The 13,630-nt window shown below is 37.7% G+C and overlaps 1 protein-coding gene across 1 annotated transcript in view; it reads left to right on the top strand.

Moving 5' to 3' along the window:
• Positions 1-13,630, top strand: part of STPG2 (sperm tail PG-rich repeat containing 2) — a 254,233-nt gene that overhangs the window by 99,117 nt on the left and 141,486 nt on the right. Inside the window, exons 6-7 of the mRNA XM_056132707.1 lie at positions 10,806-10,917; positions 12,344-12,451. Of these exons, the coding sequence (XP_055988682.1) occupies positions 10,806-10,917; positions 12,344-12,451 (220 nt within the window). The remainder of the gene's footprint in view (positions 1-10,805; positions 10,918-12,343; positions 12,452-13,630) is intronic.

Here is a 13,630-nt window from a genome sequence, read left to right as displayed (position 1 = left end):
TCTCAAATGGAGCTCAGGTGGATATCTTTGATCCACTTTGAATTGATTTTTGCATGAAATGTAAGTTTTGGCTCTAGCTCTAATTTCTTTCATGCAGTTATCCAATTCTCCTAACACCATTTGTTGAATAGGTTGTTTTTATTCAAATTAATGCTCTTATCTCCTTGTTAAAAAACTAGCTGATAATATATATGGGGGTTTGTTCTTGGATGTTCTGTTCTGCCTTATAGAATAGCTTCAAGTTAGGTAATGAGATGCCTCGCAGTTTAATATTTTTCAGTATGGTTTTGACTATCCTGGGTCTTTTGTGATTCTACATAAACTTTATAATCAACTGTTCTAAGTCCTTGAAGAATGTTCCCTGACTTTGGACACGGATTGCATTGAATCTATATAGCAATTTAGATAGAATTGTCATTTTGATAATAATGATTCTTCCAATCCACAAACATGGAATTTTTTCTGTATCCTAAGGTCTTCAATTTCCTATGGGTTTGAACTTTTCGTGGTAAAATATCTCTCAACTCTTTTATTAAGTTGATTTCCAGATCCTTGATGTTTTGGGACACTATTTTAAATGGGGTAGACTCCATGCTCTCTTTCTCCTCTGATTCATTATATATAGGAAAACAACCAATTTCAGTGTATTGACTTTGTAGCCAATCACTTTGTTATATTGATTCATTGGTTTCTTTCTTTCTTTTTTCTTTTTTTAGTTTTATTGAATCACTGTGAGATAGTTACAAGGTTTCAAGTTTGGGTTACAATCACACAATGATCAAACACCCATCCCTTCACCAGTGCACATTCCCCACCACCAATATCTTCGGTATACCCCCCCTTTCCTACCCTCCCCTGCCTCTATGGCAGACATGATTCCCCATAATCTCTCTCTACTTTTGAGCATTAGGTTCATTGTTTCTAGGAGCATTTTTGTGGAATCTCTAGAGTCTTTAATATACATTATCATGCCATATGTAAAGAGAGATAATTTAATCTTCTCTTTTCACTTTTATTGGGATCCCTTTGATTTCCTTTTCCTGCCTAATAGCTGTTGCAAGAACTTGTAATAAAATGTTGAATAAGAGTGGAGGCAGTGAACATTCTTACCTTGTGAACTGGAATGTTTTCAGTTTTTCACCATTAATAATAATATTAGCTATAGACTTTTCTAGATAGCTGTTACTTTCATGAGGAAGGTTTTTTCCATTCTTATTTTATTGAGGGCTTCTTTTTTATTTATTTATTTTTTTGCTTTTTAGATCATACCTTGCGATGCACAGGGGTTACTCCTGGCGGTGCTTTATTTCTTTCTTTTTCTTTCCTTCTTTTGAAGTATCTCTGTAAGTTTTGGGTATCAGTATAATGTTAGCTTCATAAAGGTGTTGGGAATGGGATGCTGGGAGTTGAACCCGGGTCAGCCACGTACAAGGCAAACACCCTACCCACTGTACTATCAATCCAGCCCCCTTATTGAGGGCTTTTATCAAAATGGGCATTGGATCTTGTCAAAAGTTTTCTTTGCATTAATTGATAAGATCATATCATCTTTCTCTTTCTTTTTACTGATATTATATATTATGTTAATTGCATTTTTTTCTTTTTGGGTCACACCCAGCCAATGCTCAGGTGTTACTCCTGGCTCTGCACTCAGGAATCACTCCTGGCGGTGCTTGGGGGACCATATGAGATGCTGGGAATCGAACCCGGGTCTGCCACGTGCAAGGCAAATGCCCTACCTGCTGCGCTATTGCTCCAGCCCCTTGATTGCATATATTGAACAATCCTTCATTCCTGAATTGGATCCCCCTTGATAACAGTGTCACTTAATCACTTAATCCCTTAACTTCCCATTAGTCGTCGATTGCTCGAGTGGGCTCCAGTAATGTCTCCATTCGTCCCTGTTGCGTGCTAGTGTAGCCCAATGGCATCTGTTCGCTCTGGGAACATGAAGAACCTCAAACCGATCATTCATGATCTTGATGAAGAAGTCTGACCATCTGGTAGGTGGGTGGTCACGCGGTCTTTTGACATCCCGTGGGATCCAGTCGGTAACAGCTCTAGTCCAGCAGTCGTCTTTAAATCTCATTACGTGACCAGCCCATCTGATTTTCGACACCTTGGCAAACGAGACAGTGTCCCTGATTCTTGATCGTCGACGGATGTCGGAACTCCAGATTCTTTCTCTCATTTGAGTGAAACGTGATATTCCAAGCATAGCTCTTTCAATTCCTCTTTGGGAGACCTGAATAGCATTCTCATCCTATTTACGTAGGGCCCAGGTCTCTGAGGCATATGTTAATGCAGGAAGAACAGTGGAATCAAAGAGATGTGCCCAGAGCCGGAGGTTCTTCATCCTCTTAGCTATTTCTTTGACGTTCTTGAAAGTGTTCCAAGCTGCTCTCTTCCTCCTGCGCAGCTCGGGTGTCAGGTCATTTGTCATGTTGACTTCTCGACCTAGGTACACATAGCTGTTGCATTCAGAGATGGTTGTTCCATTGAGAGCGAATGGGGCATCAGGAACGAGGCTGTTTCTCATAAACATTGTCTTCGTAAGATTCAGCTGTAGTCCTACCTTTCCACACTCACGGTCAAAGTTGGCCAGCATTTGTGCCGCTTGGCTGATGTTTGGTGTTATTAAAACAATGTCATCAGCAAAGCGGAGGTGGTGTAGTTGCCGACCATCTATCTTCACTCCCATTCCTTCCCATTCCAGTTGTCGCATGATGTTCTCGAGAGTGGCACTGAAGAGTTTCGGTGAAATGGTATCATCCTGTGAAATCCCTCTCTTGACATCAAAGATTACTTCTTTGTAGAATGGTGAGATCCTGGTAGTGAATCCGCAATACAGCTCACGGAGGATCTTGATGTATTGGGCTTGAATGCTCTGATTGGCTAGGGCTTCAATGACCACATCTGTCTCAACAGAATCAAAGACCTTCTTTAAATCAATGAATGTTAAACAGAGCGGCATCTTGAACTCCCGAGAAACCTCAATGAGCTTGGTTATCGTGTGGATATGGTCGATGGTGCTGAATCCTTTGCGAAACCCAGCTTGCTCACATGTTTGTCCTTTATCTAGTGTCCTGCCAATCCTATTTAGGATGACTCGATAACAGTGTATTTTTTTTAAGTTGGTACTGTTTGCTAAGATTTTGTTGTGGATTTTTGAATCAACATTCATTAGAGAGATTTGTCTGGAATTTTCTTTCTTTCTCTTTCTTTCTTTCTTTCTTTCTTTCTTTCCTTCCTTCCTTCCTTCCTTTCTTTTTTTCTTTCTTTCTTTTTTTCCCCTTATTTTTAAAGTATCTCTGTAAGTTTGGGGTATCAGTATAATGTTAGCTTCATAAAGGTGTTGGGAATGATTCTTGTTTCTTGAATTTTTTTCTGAAGGTTTAATGAAATACCCCCACCCATGAACCCACTGGGACCATGATTTTGTTTTGGGGGGATTCTCAATTACTGTTTGAATTTCCTTGCTTATAATTATCCTTTTTAGGATTTCTACTTCCTACTTTTTCAGTTTTGGGAGGTTACATGTTTTGAAGACTCTGTCCATAATTTCTAGGTCCTACAGCTTCAGCGTAGAGTTGCTCATAGTGAGCTGTCATGATATCTTGTATTTCTGGGGTTCTTATTGTAATTTCTCCCTTATTGTTTTTTTTTTCTTTTTTACTTGTGAATCTACCCAATGGTTGCTCTATCCTGTTTATTCTTTCATAGAATCATATCTTAATTTCATTGATTCTTTGTATTTTTTGAATATTAACCCTAAGTGTTTTAGGCTTCATCAGTGTATTGTCTCTCTTCCTCTCTTCCCAGAGAAATTTACAGTGCTCTTAGGAGCACCCCCAAACCTCAAGTTTGTCCTTAACTTTTCCTTTGTGTTAGTTACTAGATTTCCCAAGTCAGGCAGGTTACTTATAAGCTAAACCTTCTGGTGATTCTGAATTTTGTATTTGTAGTGAATTACTTGCTTTACTATTTCCCTCATAACCCTTTCATATTTTACTATAGAGCAATGTTCTTTGTTTAAACACAGAAAGACCGTTAATGCTGTATTCTAATATTTGGGAGTTAATTGACTCTAAAATATATCTACTCCTGGTCATCTGTCACAGTTACCTGACTCAGGCTCTCATTGGATAATTCCTAACACCCCATAAAGGGGGTCCTGCTGTGGGACTTTGATGGACTGTGGTAAGCAGCAATTCTACCTCAGCATTGAAATAGGACAGTCTAGAAAGCATGAAAGCATGGTTTTGATGCAAGCCATTATGACTTTGATGGAGGACCTCCATGGGTAAGGAAAAGCTTAAAGCAGTCTGAGTACTTAGTCTGTGATTTAGGGTAAAACCCTTGCTTATCCTTGGAGCACTGAGAACTAAGTTCTGGAATCTATATATCTTGTGCTGCTTGTCCAAATAACTGCAAGTATTAATAAGAAGCAAACTAAATTGTTTAAAACGTACTAATAGCAAGGGAAAGAGAAAAGCAATATAGATGTCCTTCGGAGAGAAAGTGTTTCCTTCCCCCAAGAGAATTGCCTCCATCAAAATGCTATGTCTCTGTAAATGATCAGTCATACTTATGTGTAGTGCCATACCTCTATTCCCCTCAGATGTCCTATAAGTATGCTAACAGGTCTGCAATAAATTTGTCACTTTTCCATCTATCCATGATGTTCCTCTGTTTGGGAGGCAGATTGAACACTGACTGCATCACACACTTGAACTCACAGTATTGTGTAGCCAGTCTGCAGCTACTGAACCATGGGAATGTGAGATGAATTTCCAGCATCTAGGGCAACAAATGCTCAAAGGTTTGCATGTGCAGCATGACTGAGACAAAGTCACCCATGTGGGCCATACACTTGTAGTCATATGACAAAATTTATTAGTGGAGAACAGTGTTTATACAGGCAAGAAAGGAATGCATTACTAGTGGATCACAAAACAGAAGAAGGTGAATCTATGGGCTAGATGGGACAGAGTATCGCTAGGTGTCATGGGATTTCTATGAGCTAATGCAGAGGTGGAACAACAAGCTTTAGAGATACTGCAGGCTTTGTCTCTTCCTATCTCAACCCCTCAACGCCTGGCCATTAGGCATTTACAAGACCATCAATCCATGCTAACAGTCAGGGAATGATGGTTCCCCTGGCAATAGATTGTGCCCATAAAGGCTGGGTCAGGAATATTATTGACATTCAGGAATATTATTGATATAAAGGGCTGCATTGTCATTTTAGTGTGTAGAGTTGTTGCCTCCACAATTGGCTATTTGGTTTAAATAAACTGACTTTCAATAGTTCATTCAGGACCAGTTTGTTTATCACAAATGTTGCCACTTTTTGTTTGTCTAAGAATGTTATTATCCCTCCCTTCCATCTAAACAAGAGCTTCGCTGGGTAGAAGACGCTAGACTGAAAGTTTTTTCAGTGGGTATTTTGAATATGTAATTTCACTCTTTTCTCACCTGTACCACTTCATTTGGCAGACCTGTTTTTATTTTTGTTAATTCCCTTATATTTAAGGCTTTTCTTTTTTTTTTTTAACTGCTTTAATAAGTTCATCTCTCTCTTAGGTTTTTGCCTTTTTGATTACTGTGTGTCTTGGTACTATTCTATTTGGGTCTATTTGGCCTCTTGAATCTGTGCAGCTGCCTTCCTGAAGACAGTAAGGAAGTTCTCAGCTATTACCTCTCCCGCTACTTTTTTTCCCCTTTCCCCTTTCCCTCACCTGGTATTCCTATGATTTGGAGTTTATTCTTTTCTTTGTTCATTAAGTACCTTACATTTTCTTCCATTCTTTTGCTTCTCTTCTCTTTTTTAATTTCTTTATCAATACTTTATACATATAGGTTATCTTATGGTTCATCTATACAGTTCTCCCCCTGCAAGATTCTGCTACTAGGGCTTTCTAGTGTGTTCCTTAGCTCCTTCAATTCCACTTATATGGAATCTCTCATCTTCTGAAAAAGTTTGTCTTTGAATTAGTTGAATTTTTCATGTAGTGATTGCTTGATTTCACTAGCAATGACTTGCTTAATTTCTGTTGCCAATGCAGTGAGTGTTCATTTTAGGTCCTCATTGACCAGGCTCAAGCATTTTGATGGGCTTGGTGAATTTTCTGGGTTTCTGTTCCTCTCTGTGACTGCAATCGAGTTTCTTAGTTTCCCTATTTTTTTCAAGTTTTATGGGTATTAATGGTAGGGGTTTTGATTCTTAGTTACTTGAGAAATGATCTGCTGAGTTGTTTATACCAGACAACAACTAATACTGCATCTGCTGTTAAGGTAATTTTCTTTACTCTGCAATGTTGTTTGAGCATACCTTGAAAATTTTCAGCTAGTCAGTTGAATTAGCTGATATTTAAGGCTGTATGCTGTCAAGGAATTTGGAATTCTCTATCTCCCCTGAACCCAATATAAGAAGTATATGTAGTAATATCTTCTCTAGGACAGGTAGCATCGGTATGGTTTTGGGTTTAGAGAATATATTGACATGAGCTGGGACTGATAACTGGCCTGTAGAAGGTTTCAGGGTAGAGACGGGTGCTCCACCTGTGTTTAGAGTACAGACTCACATAAGCTGAGACCAATACACTGGCTTAGGGGTGGACTTTAGCAGTGCAGGGCAGAAAGATGGGTCTCCAAGCTTACTAGCATGTGCCTGGGTTTCAGGATGGGGAATGCAGGTACAAGCTCTAGAGGGTGCACGTGTGGGTTGGGACCAACAGCTGGCCTAGAGGCTGGCTTCCCATGGTAAAAGGCATAGCAATGGGTACCCTGGCTTCCCAGAATACAGCAGTGTAGGATTTCTGGTGTGGAGGGAAAGGCCTGGGCTCCAGAGGGCATGTTCCTGGTTTTATAGGATAGACTGATGTGAGCTGGGACTGTATTGTTATCTCTTAATAGTGATAGTTTAATATCTTTTCCAATTAGAATTCCTAATATTTAAACCATTTTTAAAAATAAATTTATTTATTGAATCACTGTGAGAGCAGTTACAAAGCTTTCGAGTTTAATTCTTGGTCATACAATGATGAAATACCCGTCCCTTCACCAGTGCACATTTTCCACCACCAAAAAAACCCCAGTATACCCCTCATTCTACATCCTCCCTCTACCTGTGTGGCAGATGATAGGACGTTCACCTTACAAGCGGCCAACATAGCCAACCCGAGTTCGATTCCTCCGCCCCTCTCGGAGAGTATTCGATATGCCAGACACAGTAACAACAAAGTCTCCAATGGAGACGTTACTGGGCCCGCTCGAGCAAATCGACGATCAACCGGGAGGGCCTTTACCTTTACCTTTACCTTTACTTTGATTACATCCAATATTTTGACACAACACCTACCATTAACATTTGGGATTTTACCCCAACACTCACATCTGCCGAAAAGGCATCATTAGACAATTTGTTTTCTATTGCAGATTATGAATAGCATATGATTTTGGAATTCTGAAATCTTAATAATTAAATATGGAGGGATTTCTGCCAACAGCCTCTGGGTTCCGAGATTTGTTTCTGAGTCTCTGGGATCATGGCTAAAGCAATTTGTTGAGTAGCCAGTGAACCCGTTCGTGAGTAGCCATATTTAAGCCATTTTGAATGAACTTTTCTGTGTAGTATAAGGTATTGGTTCAGATTCTCTTTTTACTTTTTAATTTAATTTTTGTTTATTGAAAATAAATAATTTTAATTATTTAACAGGATGTTGGTATTACAGCGGGGGCATCTAGAAGTGTGGGGTGAAGAAAAGACTCTGTCCTCACTCCAAGAAGACCCTAGAGTTTTCAACCTGAAAACCAGTGTATCTGGAATTGTAATGGGTCTGGGGTCTCTTCAGAAATTAGTTGTGAAGCAGTGGAGTTGAGCCATTGGCATGGTGGTAGCTGTGGAGTGTGGGTGTGACTGCTGGAGATTCTTTTTTTTTTTTTACATATGTGATTAACCAGTGCTCTCACCACTATTTGTTAAAACGTTTTTTCTCTATTAGTAAATCCAGTTCCTATACCATTTATTCTGTCTGTACACCAGAGTGTTTACTTCTTCCCTTTCAACCATATTCCATTAGCTTTACTGCCTTTTTTCTTAATTCCAGTAGCACACTCTTATGAACAGTCAGAGAGTGGAATGCCTTTCTTTCTTAGAATTTCTTAAGTCATTTGTGGAACTTTATCATTTCATAAAAATTTTGGGCACTTATTTTACATCTTGAAAGATGTTAACATTTTGACTGGGATTGCATTGAATCTGTTTTAATGCTTTTCTCGTAATATATTGTCTGTTGTAACATATGTTTTGTTTCAATATATTAACTATGTAAATCCTTCTAATCCATGAACATGGACTTTCTTTTAATTTCCTTGTTTCCTCTTCTATTAATTTTAATACTTACATGGATTTTGGCTAAGGAGTTTTATTTACTCAGTTGATTGACTCCTGGGCCTTAAAATTTTTGAACACAGCTTTAAATGCAGTGTTTTTTTTAAAAACCACTTATCTCTCCTAGTTCATTATGCATATAAAATGCATTTGATTTTTGCGTGTTGATTTTTTCATGTTTGTTTTTCTTTATTTTTTCCAATTTTTTTCTTAGTGAATCACCGTGAAGTACAGTTACAGATTTATATATTTTCATGCTTGTGTTTCAGTCATACAATGCTTGAGTACCCATACTTTCACCAGTGCTCATTCTCCACCACTGATGATACCAGTATCCCTACAATCTCACCCTTCCCCCCCCCCCCCACACCCCATACCGCCTCTGTGGCAGGGTATTCCCTTTTGCTCTCTCTCTCCTTTTGGGTGTTATGGTTTGCAATAGAGGTATTGAGTGGCCATCATGTTCGATCTAAATTCTACTTTCAGCATGCATCTCCCATCCCAAGCAGGTCCTCCAACCGTACTTTTCTTGGTGTTCCCTTCTCTATCTGAGCTGCCTTTTCCCCCAGCATATGAGGCCGGCTTCAAAGCAGTGAAGCAAACCTCCTGGTACTTATCTCTACTATTCTTTAGTGTTAGTCCCCCATTCTGTTACTTTATATTCCATAGATGAGTGTAATCTTTCTATGTCTGTCTCTTTCTGACTCATTTCACTTAGCATGATACTTTTCATGTTTATCCACTTATATGCAAAGTTCATGACTTCATCTTTTCTAACAGCTGCATAGTATTCTATTGTGTAGATGTACCAGAGTTTCTTTAACCAGTCATCTGTTCTCGGGCACTCGGGTTTTTTCCAAATTCTGGCTATTGTAAACAGTGCTGCAATGAACATACAAGTGCAGATGTCATTTCTACTATACCTTTTTTGCCTCTCCAGGATATGTTCCCAGGAGTGGTATTGATAGGTCAAATGGGACCTAAATTTCTAATTTTTTGAGAAGAGTTCATACTGCTTTTTAAAAGGGCTGAACCAGTTGGCATTCCCACCAGCAGTGAAGGAGAGTCCCTTTCCCCAACATCCACACCAACAGTGGTTGCTTTTGTTCTTTTTGGATGTGTGCCAGTCTCTGTGGTGTGAGGTGGTAACTCATAGTTGTTTTTATCTGCATCTCCCTGATGACTAGTGATGAAGAGCATTTTTTCATGTGCCTTTTGGCCATTCAGATTTCTTCTTTGAGAAGTTTCTGTTCATTTCATCGCCCCATTTTCTGATGGGGTTGGATGTTTTCTTCTTGTAGAGTTCAACCAGTGCCTTATAGATCCTTGATCAATCCCTTATCAGATGGGTAATGGGTGAATATCCTTTCCCATTCTGTAGATTGTCTTTGTATTCTGGTCACTGTATCTTTTGCGGTGCAGAAACTTCTTAGTTTAATATAGCCCCATTTGTTTATCTCTGTTTCCACTTGGTTGATCAGTGGCATGTCATCTTTGAAGATAACTTTAGCTTCAATACCATGGAGGGTTTTGTCCACCTGATGTTGAGGTCTTAAATCCATTTTGATCTGACTTTTGTGCATTGTGTTAGGTCGAGGTCTAATCCCATTCTTTTGCATGTGGTTGTCCAGTTATGTCAGCACCATTTGTTAAAGAGGCCTTCCTTGCTCCACTTCACATTTCTTGCTCCCTTATCAAAAATCCTAAAGCCTCTACCAAGAAAATCCTAGAAACAATAGACTTGTACAGTAAAGTTGCAGGCTATAAAATCAACACCCAAAATTCCATGGGTGTTTATTTTGTGACCAGCTCTTTGTTTATTACTGTTTCTAAATGGTTTCAGCTTTGTCTTTATCGAGTTCTATGTAACACTTTCATGTTATCTGTAAATAGTTATAATTTAACTTCTTATTTTACTACTTAAAATTTTAAAATTTTTTCATTGACTAATGCTATTGTTACGACATCTGATATTGTGCCGAAAAGTAGTGGTGAAAGAGAATATCTTTGCTTTGTGCTTAATTATAGTATGGCCATCTCTACATTTCTTAGGCTACCTTTTTCTGGAATTGTTGTGTTACAATGCATCAAAAAGAATATACATCATGACCAAATAGAATTTATCCCAGAAATTCAGGGATGATTAATATGTGTAAGTAAATCACATAATAACACCACATCACTGAAGGAAATAGGAGAGAAAATAAATATCACATAATAATATCAATAGATGAAGAGAAAGCATTTGACAGTATCCTTCATTCATGAAAAACACTTAATTTTTATTTACCATTGGTTTCTTCTAAATATTTTTGCTCAGTTTTAAATTTATTTATCCTCTTGGATTATATTTATTATTTATGGTGTTTATATAAACATATTTGAACCTGAATTGTTTTCATCTTTAAAGGAAAAAGATAACACACTATGAAAATATTAACTTTAAGAAGAATCAGCAACGAAATTATTGCCCATACCTCCCAAGACTTTATGAAATTATAATAATGCAAGAGGGGAAAAAGGTTTGTTGAATTTTTGTGCATTTTTTATTTTTAAGATAAATGAATCTTATTAATAAGATATTGATATGAGATAAGTGATCTTAAATCTACCTAATACTCGATGAATATTGTAATTTAATTCTCTGTCCAATGGAAGGAATTGTATGTAATATACCTATCAATTGATCAATTTCCTTAAATTTTCAGTGTTTTTACTAACTTCCATTGATTTACAATATAATGGAATGCAGGCATTTAGCTTTAAACTTCTAATTGTTACATCTCACACCATCAGTTCCAATATACCCCCAAAAGACACCTCTGAAAATTCCTCCCATATTTTACCTAAGGCAATTATCAAGGATTTTACTGAGTTTAGAAGCTACTTTTATTGTTTCTTGCGGGTTTTGTTGCTTTGGAAAGTCATAGTCCACATGAGAGTAAAATCATCCTTAATTTATTTCACCACATAATAATACAATTATCACATAATCTTACGAGAACCATCCATTTTGTCCCCAAAGGCATGATTTCATTTTTTAAAATGCCAGAGTAGTATTCCATTGAGGATGTATACCACAGCAATTTTATGTGCCTATTGATGAGCACATAAAATTATTTTAGTCTCTGCTTTTAAGTAATTTTAATGTGGCCCATGAACCACTTGCAGCGCTGTCACATAAGCTCCAGAGACTCATGTGAGTAGGTCTTATATTAAGTATTTTTAATCATACAAAAAGAAAAAAATGGTGTAGCATACAAAAGAAAGCACAAGGAACCCATGGAAGATGAGGAAATATTTATAGCACAGATTGTGGTGATAGCATTACTTTCCTCTCTACTCATTCTATGTCTAAACACACTAAGTTGTAAATATTTAATATGTACAGCTTTTTGTATGTTAATTAAACCTTAATAAGGTGGTCTTGGTTAATACGAGTGGATATTCATTAAGGAGAAATGGTCATAAAAGTATACTGATATATATGTGATTTATTACTTTTTTTTGTGTAATAAAGAATTACAGGGGTATGGTGCTGCCAACAGTTTAACCTGTACCTGTGGGGCGAGTGCATCAGCAGCCTGATGTTGCCTACAGGTTGCCTACAGGCTTCCTGATACCCCCAAATTGCTGCTGTGCCTTTTGCCAGACCCCAGCAACTTGAGAATGAGTTTATCAAGAAATTAAATGGCCAGAAGTTAAGTATGTGGAAGTCACACCCACAAACCACCTCCAGCTCAGCTATACAGGCTCATTCCTAGTTGGGATGGGCTATCTCCTCCACTTCCCAATACACATGGAAGAACTGTCAGTCACCCCCATGAACCAACTGCAGTGCCACCCTGTAAACTCTACGATTGGCCTTGCCTCAGAGACCCCTAAATAAATCTCAAAAGAGATGCTATAAATGATTTACTAAGAACTTCTCTTCTTTATATATTATAGGACATACCAGGGCCTGGGAAATATGACATTAAAAGTCAGTTTCAGAAGACAGAAAATATGACAGAAAAAGTAAATCAAACATCACCTGCTTTTCTTTCTCAATCCCAGGTAATGATCCACAGACTTTTAATGCAGAGACTAGGTACAAGGTGAAGCTAGAAACAAATTCACTGGAGTTTAAATACATAATAAGAAAAAAGTTATATTTTAAAAACTTTGAAATTCAAATATTTGAATAACATGACTTGAGAAATTTCATTGTTCCTTGCAGCTGTATAATATTCCATTGTGCACATATACCATGTCTTCATAACCCATTCATCTGTCATTGGACACCGAGGTTGATTCCATACTGTAGTTATTGTACTGAGTACAGCAATGAATAAAGGGGTGATTTGCATATGGCCTTTTGAGAGAGTGCTTTTATGTCCTGGGGATACATGCACCATTGTGGAGTTGCTGGGTCCTATGGCAGTTCAATTCTAAATTTACTGAGAGTTCTTCACACTGTTTTTCATAAGGGCTGTATCAGACAACATTCCCACTAACAGTGGATGAGAGTTCTTTTTTCACCACATCCCCACCAACACAGATTGCTCCTACTGTTTTTTTATGTTAGTGTGAGATGGTATCTCATTTTAATTTTGATTTGAATTTCTCTGATAATGAGTGATGCTGAGCATTTTTTCACCTACTGGCCATTTCCCTGTCTTACTCTGAGAAGTGTTCTATTCATTTTCTCTCTCCATTTCATAGGGATTTTGAAATTTTTTTGTTCATATTTCTGATTACTTTATACAAACCTTTATCTGATGTGTTGAATGAAATTTTTTCCCAGTTAGTTGTTCTTAGTTTTAGCCTGTTTCTTTTGCCTTGCAGAAGCTCTTTAATTTTATGGAGACCCACTTGTTTACTTCTTTTTGTGTTGACTTTGCCAGTGCTATTAGACCACTGAAGACACCTTTGAGGTCCAAATTTTGAAGCATTCTGCCTATATTTTCTCCGTTGTACTTTATAGTTTCTGGTTTGATTTCAAGATCTCTGACCCATTTTCAGTTCACTTTAGTGTGAGGTGAAAGATATGGTTCCATCTTTAATTTCTTACATGTAGTTATCCAGTTTTCCCATTACCATTTGCTGAAGTGGCTATATTTATTCCATTTCATGTTCTCAGATCCCTTATTGAAAATTAACTGCCCGAATATATGTTTTTTTTTGTCACAGGGTATTTGAATTTGGCCCACATAAAGGATTTTTAAAAATTATATACTAATTTATGAGGCTAGA

The sequence above is a fragment of the Sorex fumeus genome, unplaced genomic scaffold, assembly GCF_029834395.1.
Source record: "Sorex fumeus unplaced genomic scaffold, SorFum_2.1 ptg000095l, whole genome shotgun sequence".
Classification (NCBI taxonomy): Eukaryota; Metazoa; Chordata; class Mammalia; order Eulipotyphla; family Soricidae; genus Sorex; species Sorex fumeus.
The sequence above is the reverse complement of the archived record's forward strand: the minus strand, read 5'-3'. Positions and strand labels throughout refer to the sequence as shown.